The sequence below is a fragment of the Cucurbita maxima genome, unplaced genomic scaffold (genome assembly GCF_002738345.1).
Source record: "Cucurbita maxima cultivar Rimu unplaced genomic scaffold, Cmax_1.0 Cma_Scf00022, whole genome shotgun sequence".
Lineage (NCBI taxonomy): Eukaryota > Viridiplantae > Streptophyta > Magnoliopsida > Cucurbitales > Cucurbitaceae > Cucurbita > Cucurbita maxima.
The window spans coordinates 3,137,772-3,148,899 of NW_019272038.1; the positions used below are offsets into that span (position 1 = coordinate 3,137,772).

General features: G+C 37.2%; 3 protein-coding genes across 4 annotated transcripts; 1 reads left to right on the forward strand and 2 right to left on the reverse strand.

The window, feature by feature from the left end:
* Nucleotides 1–656: 656 nt before the first annotated feature.
* LOC111496424 lies at nt 657–2,900 on the reverse strand. 2 transcript variants are annotated; one of them, XM_023146853.1, is made up of 4 exons: nt 2,736–2,900; nt 2,043–2,148; nt 1,748–1,803; nt 657–1,023 (listed from the first exon to the last, which is right to left on the reverse strand). In XM_023146853.1, exons 1-3 carry the CDS (start codon nt 2,846–2,848, stop codon nt 1,789–1,791), a joined length of 234 nt encoding a protein of 77 aa, XP_023002621.1. In that variant the 5' UTR covers nt 2,849–2,900; the 3' UTR covers nt 657–1,023; nt 1,748–1,788. The 2 variants fall into 2 exon arrangements, with proteins under 2 accessions (XP_023002621.1, XP_023002620.1); XM_023146852.1 differs by having other exon boundaries at nt 661–1,003.
* Nucleotides 2,901–5,398: 2,498 nt separating this feature from the next.
* On the forward strand, nt 5,399–6,710 carry LOC111496423 (LIM domain-containing protein WLIM1). The gene is made up of 5 exons (XM_023146851.1): nt 5,399–5,627; nt 5,718–5,814; nt 5,901–5,944; nt 6,026–6,115; nt 6,208–6,710. Exons 1-5 carry the CDS (start codon nt 5,493–5,495, stop codon nt 6,430–6,432), a joined length of 591 nt encoding a protein of 196 aa, XP_023002619.1. The 5' UTR covers nt 5,399–5,492; the 3' UTR covers nt 6,433–6,710.
* A 735-nt stretch (nt 6,711–7,445) lies between these two features.
* On the reverse strand, nt 7,446–9,682 carry LOC111496422 (F-box protein At3g12350-like). Its single transcript, XM_023146850.1, has 2 exons — nt 8,436–9,682; nt 7,446–8,049 (listed from the first exon to the last, which is right to left on the reverse strand). The coding sequence occupies exons 1-2, from the start codon at nt 9,348–9,350 to the stop codon at nt 7,591–7,593; spliced, it is 1,374 nt and encodes a 457-aa protein (XP_023002618.1). The 5' UTR covers nt 9,351–9,682; the 3' UTR covers nt 7,446–7,590.
* Nucleotides 9,683–11,128: the final 1,446 nt, after the last annotated feature.

Sequence of the window (11,128 nt, forward strand, 5' to 3'; positions counted from 1 at the left end):
CAAGGAGATGGATTGGACACTTGACCCCCAAAGGAGTGGATTGTGAGATCCCACATTAATTGGAGAAGAGAACGAAGCATTCAAGGGTGTAGAAATCTCTTCTTTGTAGCGCGTTTTAAAATCGTGAGGCTCAAAGCGATACATAACGAGTCGAAGTAGACAATATTTGCTAGCGGTGGGTATATTATTACCGAGTAGCATAATAGTCCTCCAATCAAAAGCATTAAAATAAAAAAATGAAAAACTTAAAAAAAAAAAAAAAAAAAACATTGCCAAAGCAATGTTTGTAGAGAAAACCAAAAGATAAAAGCTGTTGGATTATGAAAATCTGTGATGTTTGAAGCATGAGAAGAACCAAAATGCAGGCAATGACTGCTCATCATCGGACAAGCCTCCTGATTGACCAAAATGACTGGCCATTTACCAGCATGAGGAACCCACCAAGGCCCTTACTTCTGATATCAACAGGTTAAAAATTGAGTAGCAATCTAAAAAAATGGATCTACCAACTGATATCATACCAACTGATATCAACAGGTTGCAATCCTTGGTTGGGACTTGCGATGGTTGCTGGATTTTGAAGCAATGAACTACTCTCATCAGTTAACCAGTAAACATCAATATCCAATTACAATATTATGATCCACAAAAGAATGTAAATAATCAGAAACTGTTCTATAATTGCTTTTTTACCAATTTTCTTATACGTTAATGATATCATCAGAGTCAAATTCTTGCCAAGAGAGCAAAACATGAGTTTCTTTACAGTAATTGCATATAGAGACATAAGAAGTTAAGTAAAATTTACATGAGAGTAAAGTGTCAAAGAATCTAAGTTCACACACTTATTGCGTTCCTTGATTCATGAATAAACAAATACAAGACCGCAGTTTCATCCAATAACTTCTGTCTTGGGGGACTAGGAGTATAAAGACAAGTTGCTTGGGGTATAAGAGGATCCCAGGAAGGCGGATATATATACAATCTTTTCCAGTTATTAACACTGCACAATTGAGGCTTGCACTTCAACAGGGAACACCAAACGAGATTCATCACATTGTAAATACAAGGGAAAATAGACATCATATAATACATGAAGAAGAGCTTGATTACTTGGACACGATGTATGAGAGATAAAGAAAATATAGGACAACCGTTCATGTAACAGCCCAAACCCATCGCTAGCAAATATTGTCCACTTTAGCCCGTTACGTATCGTTGTCAACCTCACGATTTTAAAACGCATCTGCTAGGGAGAAGTTTCCACACCCTTATAAGTAATGCTTCATTCCTCTCTCTAACTGACGTGAGATCTCACAATTTACCCCCTTTGAGGGCCAGCGTCCTCGCTGGCACACCCCTCGGTGTCTGGCTCTGATATCATTTGTAACAGCCCAAACCCAACGCTAGCAAATATTGTCCGCTTTGGCCTGTTACGTATCGCTATCAATCTCACGGTTTTAAAACGCGTCTGTTAGGGAGAGGTTTCCACACCCTTATAAGGAATGCTTTGTTTCCCTCTCCAACCGATGTGAGATCTCACCTGCCATAGTTTGTAAAATCCTTCGCCAGACTAACCTACATAACCTAGGACGAGCCCAACTACGATATATTCCATTTGCACAATCAAGTTATTTTGTTGTCATGGATTGTGGGTGTGGCATAGTGGTACAAGACTAATCTGATAACCATAAACGTAATGCGCAGAAGAGCTTATTGAACTTTAGCTGCTAGAAATTTCACTTACAGAAAAAAAGAAGAAATGAAGCTGGCCCATAGATTACTGCCTCAGCCCATACTCCACTGCATAAACAAAAACAAGTAGAAAAGTTTTGAATCACTTGCTATATTATCATCTGTTAGCAAACAAGGCTATCATCAACATGCTCTGATAAACTGCATCTAAAGTGAAACAAATTCTATGAGCGAAAATATTATGGGGTTCTTTTAAGCTATATTACCGACCACAATAAAGAATCTAAATATAACTGACTGTATAATATCAATTAACAAACAACAAACACAACTGGAATATGAATGACCTTAAGAACTGGTTCTCCCTTGTTAGCGTTAGCAGATTGCTTTGCATTTGCTGCCATCTGAGCACGTGCAGCTCTTCCTGCAGCAGATTTTTCAAATTCTTCTTGCCTGCAAATATTTATATCATTTCAGTACAAAAAAAACATTGATGATTCAATCATAGCTTCTCATTTAAGACTGAATGCTCAATTCATCATCAAAAGGAGAAGCTGGAAGTACTTCAATAGTTCAATGTTAACTATAGCAGATACATCCTTGGTATGAACAAGTAATTAATGTATGCCCAAGTGTACTTTTTAGGAAAAAATTGGTGGGGGCAATTCATTCATCCCAAATTAGAGCACTCATGGCTCCTTTTTCTTGCTTTCTTCCTCGCTTTTCTTTAATAAACCTGAAGACTAAGCTTCATTCGATTGCTTAAAAAAAAATAAAAAATTAAGCAGTCTTCGTGACAAAAAACATAACGATCAACGGTAGCCCTTTGTGACAAAAACCCCAAAATTCATTCCCCTACAGAACAGTCACATCCCAGACCTGAACAATTAACATTGACTAACAAGACCGAAGTGCTGATCAAAAAACATAACGATCAACGATAGCCCTAATCAAATGATAAACTGCTCTAATTGTAAAGGATCGATCAAGATGTACAGAAGTTCCGAATGAAAGTTAAAAGTGAGGGAGGAGGAAGCTACCTTCTCTGAGCTGCTTCGGCAGCTTTGGACCGAGCTTCAACGGAGGCCAATCTTTCTTCCTCTTTTCTCTGTTGCTTTTGGTCTTCGTCCAGACAACTCACGCATTGCCCCATCGCTTTGCTTGCAGTTGCAGGTTTTCCCTCGAAATCTCGAATGGGTATTTTCACTATCAATTTTGACTTTCTTGGCATTCGTATTATATTGGACGGTTAGGATTGAATTTACAATACCTAACGTTATCTTACAGCGCCATGTCATTCTCCGCTTTTACAATCCTAAAAAATTCCGTTTACAGCTCAGATTTCTATTCCTTGCCACGTATTAAATTCCATTTTCAACTTTTTAAGTTTGTGCTATTTTAATTATGTCTAGATTAAATTTTAATTAATTATTTTTAATTACATCTGATTTTAAAAAATTATGGGTTTTCATATTAAAATATTATTATGACTGATTACAAATATTTGACGTCAGTAATCAATGTTAGTAATGTGTTATGACTTATAAATATTTGATGTTTGAAATTTATGAGATTTTAATTATTAATGTAACATGTATTGTAAATAATTAAAAAAATAACTTAGAGAACGCAACTCAACCCTAGATAGGATTGGGTTATGAACTCTATTTGAGTTGTTCGGGTCATCAAACTAACCAATTTGAAATTCGAATTGGTCCCAAAGATTTTTCCAACCAAATCCATGTATACCTCTATTAAGAACAGTTGTGTTGGTGAACGAGGGAATTAGGCAAAGCTCGAACTAGAAAATGAACCAAAACGCAAGAGCAAAGGAGAGAAAAACCATAACACGAGCGTCAACGAGAGTCAAAGCCAAACCCATAGCACAAACGGGAGCCAAAACTAAAAGTAGTGTCAGTATAACATAATAACATTGTGTTATTTTAGTCATGTACTTGTTCTTGTTATTCGCTATCACTATACTATTTTTCAAGCTTAGTCTATCACTCTTGCATAATCTATGCATGCTTTTACTACTGCATGGTTATGGGTCACGCTCAGTCTATCACTCTCTATCCAAAAAAAGTCTACTTCAAGCTATCTATCGATTCCCCTCTTGCTTTCATTCTCAATCTACAACCTACTATTTTCTTATTATCAATAAACTCAACTCAATCGTCATCATGCTCCAATTTCATGCACAATCGACACCCAAATTCTTGACTTTAACAAAATCCTAGTCCCGAATTTAGATCTTTCCTTTTTATAGCTTGCTTTCCATGCATAACTTATCGATCATTTGCACCTTTTGGTGCATCTGGCAGCACTTATGTATACTTAATCCCAAGCAATTATGATATGAGAATGAACTATATGATTAATTTTGTTCATTTTCAATTATGGTAAGATATAATTGAATAACAATTATGACTTGAAAATAAATAGGTCGTCGAAGATGCAAAAGAGTAAGACTGTAATTAACTCAAGCTCATGATATGATAGATTGTTTGAGAAAGTAGCAGACTAAATCACGATGTGCAGTTGGTCGAACAACTACAGTTATGATACACATTCACATGTGCAGTTGGTTATGAAGTACAAACTAAACATTATAAAATGGAGGTGAAAAAGGGCTTCGTTTCAGATCAACTGAATTATTCTAGGACATTTGAGTGAGCTGTTACATTATTAGCTTTTGCAATTGCATTACTTTTGGAGTATAATATTGATAGGAGGATGATGGGTCCTTATTGGTTTGTGATTTGTGATGTTCTTTTAATAGCTTTAATGTCATGCCTTACAAATGAAGAAAGTGTCACTCTAATCACGAAGTAAAGGTGTGTAACAAGCAACTGTTAGTAGATATTGTTCTTTTTGGACTTTTTTTTTCGGGATCCGGCGTCTTCACTAACACACTGCCTGATGTCTACCCCCTTCGGGGCTCAGCATTCTTGCTAGCATACCACTCGATGTTTGGCTCTGATATCATTTGTAACTGTCTAAGTCCCTATTAACAAATATTCTCCGTTTTAGCTTGTTACATATCACCGTCAGCTTCAGAATTTTAACACGCATCTACTAGGGAGAGATTTCCACACCCTTATAAAGAATGTTTCGTTTATCTCTCAAACCGATGTGAGATCTCACAAGAACCGCTTCGAAGTTGGGAAGCAAGCAGGCTATCCGCTGAGGTGTGTTGGCTTTTCAAACTTATGGCCCCTCCGGTTCCCATCCTTCCTTTACAGCAAATGCCATCTCCATTCTTTCTTTCTGTTTTTTCAAGGGTTGAACCTCTGGCTTTAGATGAAATTTAAAAAATTTTCCGTCTAAATTTTGTTTAATTAGTTAAAACGTTAGTATCAGTTCATGTTAGTCCTTGAACTTTCTTACGGCTTTTAACAGATCTCTTCACTTATTGCTAACTCTAAGAACTGGACTTTAAAAGTAACTTAAAAAGCAAGCATGTATGGCCCCACGTACGTATAATTTCAATCGACTGATACGTTATACGAATTTTTCGTTAGAACATATGATAATACAGAAACCAAACTATAATTTGAACTCTAAGAAACAATTTCTAAAATAATAATCAGTAGTAATCAGATTTATTGTTAAATTTATCATCAATGAATCCTAATCCAAAATAAAGCTATTGTCCACGTACCTGTCATCATGATTGTGTGCTTCCCCCACTGAAATTATATATCCTTTGCTTCGTTTTTTCCTTTTCTTCCAAACAAAGCTCATTTCTTTCACTGAAGCCTCCACGGAGAAGAAGAAACCTTCACTGCAAGACAATGGCATTTGCAGGCACAACCCAGAAGTGTATGGCTTGTGAAAAGACCGTCTATCTCGTCGACAAGTTGACCGCTGATAACCGTGTCTACCACAAAGCCTGCTTCAGATGTCACCATTGCAAAGGAACTCTCAAGGTAAGATGGGCACTGGTTTTTGTTCCTCTTTTTTGTCTGTGGCTAATGAAGGAGCTGGAACTTAAACTGAAGTTGTTCATCGGTTTTCAGCTCAGCAACTACAATTCCTTTGAGGGGGTCCTTTACTGCAGGCCACACTTTGATCAGATCTTTAAGAGGACTGGTAGTCTTGACAAAAGCTTTGAAGGTACAAAATTCTTGTTTGAATGGAACTGATTCTTCAGGTTTCGATGCTAATTCTCTGTCGGATCTGTTTCTTTTTCGTGTTTTTAGGGACACCTAAGATCGTAAAACCAGAGAAACCGATTGATGGCGAGGTAATTCCCTGTTTCCCTTGAGATTGTTACCTGAAGAATTTATTATATCTCTCCCCTTTGATCTCAAAAATGCATCAACAGAAACGGGCAGCGAGCAAGGTTGCTAACATGTTCGGTGGAACAAGAGATAAATGTCTTGGCTGTCATAACACCGTGTTTCCAATAGAAAAGGTAATGACAAGACCCGAGTTTTTCTTCTTCCTCCTTTCGTTTCATTAACTCAATGAGCAAATCCGACCTCTGTCAATGGTTTCTGTTTCAAGGTTACTGTGAATGGAATTCCATACCATAAAACTTGCTTCAAATGCTGTCATGGAGGATGCACGATCAGCCCTTCAAACTACATCGCTCACGAGGGGCGACTTTACTGCAAGCACCACCATATCCAACTGATCAAGGAGAAAGGAAACTTGAGTCAGCTTGAAGGAGACCATGAAAAGATAACAAGGGAGAAAATCAATGGTGGAGAGGTGGCTTCTGAGGCCTGATCTGCACAATCTAGCTTTCTCTTCTAGCTATCAGATCAGATAAGATACCCTTATATCCTCCTCTGCTACCCTCAAGTCTTTTAAGGCTATGTACTAAGAAAAGTACAAGCATCCGTTGTGTTTCTTGTTAAAAGTGTGTTTTTTTGGCCTCTCTGTTTCTTATATATTCAAATAACATGCTCAAACAGATGCCAAGAAGAGTGGCATGTTTGATTTTCACCACCTTTCATACTGAAGAAGAGTGGCATGTTTATGAATCTGAATCGTCTTCCTGTCAATTCCAATGGATGCTCATAATTATATGATATGAACCGAGACATCAATCATGCAATATAAACTTCAAGGAAAATGGAAAGAAAATGTTGTTAAAATTATCAAAAGATGCTTCAATTCATGCCACATGGAAGATGAATCAAGTTTCATTGTTATAAATTTTGGGTGGATTATAATTTCGAGTTATGGTGTTTACTTAATGTATTTTAGGACTTATTTACACGTAGTTAATTATAGCTATAAAGAATACATAATGGCTAATTATGGTCATGAAATATAGTTACAACTCTTAAAATGTCTCGTGAAGGTTAAAGGTGGAAAGTTTCTTTGCAATTCTATGTAGTTTAGGTTGCATGTAGAATCATTAAACCTTGACATGATCAATCTTGCTTGTGAAGTGATTTGAATCTCAAACAAGTGTTCTTGCCTTAAGACATTTGATCAACAACAAGGTGATCTGAATCTTACTTCTCTTACAGTGATTCCTTATCATTTGGTATCAGAGCTTTCCTTTGGGTGGATTTCATATCATTATACATCTATTTTCCATGTTTAATCCGTATTTTCTTTCATGGTTTGTTCTTATTTTTGACTCCTCATTCTGAAGGTTGGCTGCTTATCCTATAAGTGGCTACTATGTCTTTTGACTAAGCTCACAGCCCTTTTCAATCTATGAGGTCAAAAAACCTGTATACAATAGGGACAAACCATGCTTTCAGATCAACCATTCTAGCTTTACATGAAAAAGAAAAAGAACATTGTATTTGTGACCTTTTGACATATCAACAATTCATAATCAATCTGTACATTGTATAAAGAATAATCTTGGCCAAAGAATGTATCAAATCATTACAATGTTAACTAAAAGGAGAATCAATAAACACATTATTCCACAGTATCCAGAATTAAACCATTTCGAGCAATGTGCTTCAGGTCTATAATAAAGTTATCCCTAAGGAAACCGAACCCAAAAGTTCCATTATTGTATTGCCAAATTCTTCCCTCGACATTACGAGGATTTGGAATACTTCCAGCCAGGTCCGGTAGGACTAGATCATAACTCGAGTTCACGCAAAGGATGCGAGAAATCTTTTTATTTTCTACTGAAGGCACTAGCTCTTCAATGTCATTGGCTGGTAGAGGCCGAACATGTATTCGACAGTCATATAAAAGTTCTTCCTCAAGGGAGAATGGAGTTTCCAAGAACGTAGTATTCGATGTCCAAAACACGGGAGCATTACTAGAGAAACGTTCGGACGAGTCCCTAACCCTCCGACAAGAAATGCCACCAATGTCATCATATACAACAAGATAGAAATCCATGCTCATATCATCACTGATTCCCTGCAAGATGAAATAGGAGTCCATGCTATATCATCTCACATAACCAGCACTATTGTACCACTTGCAAGAATGAAATTAAAATCAACAAACAACTGTTTTACTCCTAACCAGCCAAAGAAACGATCAAATTGACAAAAAATACAGCATGTTTCTTCATCTAGCTCAATTGGTACAGATATCAGAGCCTAACAATGATCACATCAGCTATACAACATAGAAACATCAATAAACCCACCTGCAATTTCTGAAATCAGATGGTTTGAATGTTTCCAAGCCATTAAATTCTCAAGTTTTGGTAGCATGTTCTTAATATTTTGTTGTATTGTATATATCAAGCTAGTTGAAAGACTACATAAACACAATGAGGTAAGAGAGGGAGACAACACCTTCCACAAGCCCTGTAATGGCCGAAATGGTGTGGGCGAGCAATTGACAATTTTAACGAAATGCTCTGGTTCCCATTTCTTCTTTCCTAGCCTTTCCCTCTCCCTCCTCCTTTGCCTCCTTGAAGCTCTATCCCCACCAGGACTGGTTCTATTCGCAAAATGCTGATAAATTTCTGACATTAATTGGTCCGGTAAGCTTCCTGGAGAGCCACTTGCCACTTCGTTCACATCAGTTGCGGCGGCCAAATTGGCGAAACTTGAACTCCGGCGGAATCCCTTTTTCCTTTGTTCTGGGGAATTCGGATAAACAAACGTCTGATTTTCCTCGATGACAAAATGATTTTTCCCCATGAAGCTCAAATCGATGGGAACCAAATCGCAATCGGAGAAATCGGATTCCCCCAAATCCGAAAATTTCCCGGCGAAGTCAGAACAGCCCTTGGGGTCAATAAAACCCATGGCCTTACCTTCTGAAGAGAGCCCCAGCCATAGAAATGGAGACTTAACCACGTCGTAAGTACCGTTACTCGATGGAGAAACCCTAAATCCTGCGAGAAAATCCGATCCCCATTCGAAGAACACCAGCGGGGGCGATGATACGCTAGACGAGCCACTCCGGCGCCAAAAACCTAATAAATTCTCCCATTGAAGAAGAGTTCTATAGAGTAACCTGTAAGTAAGGTTTCCTTTTCCCCAATTCTTGATCTGAGTTTTGGATCCCCATCTCCGATCGCACATCGTAAACCACAGTTTCCGATCATTCCTACAGAGCGAGACGACTCTCTTCGATGTACAAGAGAAATTGACTACATCGGAGGGAGAGAGGAAGGAGAGAATACATAACTGAACATCTTCAGGAAAGTCCGTGAAGGAGAAGGAACCCATCTCATCAAATCCGGAGCTAAGATTCGCCATGTTTGCAGCTCTATGAACAGATTTTCTCGGAAAATCCGGATTTTCCCAATGAAATCAGCAAAATAAACTTGCGTGACAAATTGAGGTTTTCAGGTGCGAGGAAGAGCAAATCTGAAAAAAAAAAAATGGAGGCAAACTCGAAGATTCCTTATCGGAGTAAGGAATTTATTCCTCGGAAATCCGCCGAGTCCAACTTAGTTTACGAGTGTTCCAAGAAACGGCCCAATTCATTTAGAACAAAACTAAATCAAAGTTAATTAAATTGTTACTTAACCAAAAGCTCAGAATCAAATCATAAATTACAAATATTTATTTTACTTTGACTAAATCTAAAAAGTTTGCTTTTTTATTTGAATTAAATTTTATTTGATAATAGAATATACAAATTATTTTCTTCCTTTTGATAAAATCCTTACGAAACTCTAAACCAAAGAATATTTCCAATATTGATGGAAATACTTTACGTGGTCATCAATCATCAAGAACACCCATCACACGTCCTCATTCCAGCACACGCCACGTCATAACTATCTCGATTTCAATGGCCATGCTTTGGCCATCCCACGCCACGTGAGCCCTTCGATTCACCGAAACCCGTTGCTTCAACTTGCCACCCGACCCAGGCCCATTTCTATCTTCAATGTCAAAGGCTCGGCCCACAAAATCATGGATCGTCTCTAGGCCCAAATTTAGTCTCCAACATTTGATTTGATGGAAGAGTCCGATTCATACCATGCTATTCAAACGAAAGATTTACACACGGCCGAGGCTGAGATGCGGACAGAGAAGACTTCTTGGCCCTTCCAAAAATGGTGTCATGAGCTAATTCAAATCAGAGTGAAGCCTTCTCCGTCTCTATTCTAGCGAAATTCTCTATTTATTTTAGCAGGAATTGTACTCGGGATTCTCTACCGATAATTTTTCTCGGTTTATTATTTTTATAAAAAAATAGTCATTTAATTTTCTATGATGTAATATTCTATATTTGATTTCTTATTGCTTTTGCTGTAAAATCACCGATTATACCCTTAAATACATGGTTACCAGATATCCACGAAGAGTCACATTACAGTACTTGTATGCTTCTAGCTGGAATCTTATTAAAAATGGAAGCATATGGATTAGTTCGGATCAATATGGAATACTTTTCATTTTTCAACATAAACGGTAAATTGGTGTTAATTCACTCGTGTTATTAGAGATTAGAGTTGAATCATTTTGTTGTAAATTATTGTTTATTGATCAAATTATTTCACCTACGGACCCCTCTCGAAGGAAACGAAAGAATCTCTCTTACTGGAAACTTGCCCGTGGAATTTAGAAAATATTTTTTAAAAAATATTTATATTAGGCAAGACGGGTCAAGGAATTAAGTAAGAACATAGAGAGGGATGGAGAATAAGTAATCTAGTTATACACTCTAAACTAAATGTAACAATATCGGCTAGTATTGGACTTGAAAGTAGCAAAATATATATATATATATATTAATAAGTAATATAGTCGTAAATTCTAAAACAAATCTTAACTTGTAGCAAAAAATCACGTGCTCGCCAGGAATAGTCTTTAAGTTTTGGTAGCTCATTTACGCTCGTAATGAAACCTAAACACTCTAACTCAAAGTTTCTCATGTTCTCACTATATGAGTCCTAAATGGTTCACTTTTGTAAGGTATCATGGTTCGGCTGGCAACTCGTAAGTAGGTTCATAATGTCATGTCTAATTTTGAGGAGCAACCTCAAAAAAAAAAAAAAAAAAAAAAAAAAAAAAAAAAAAAA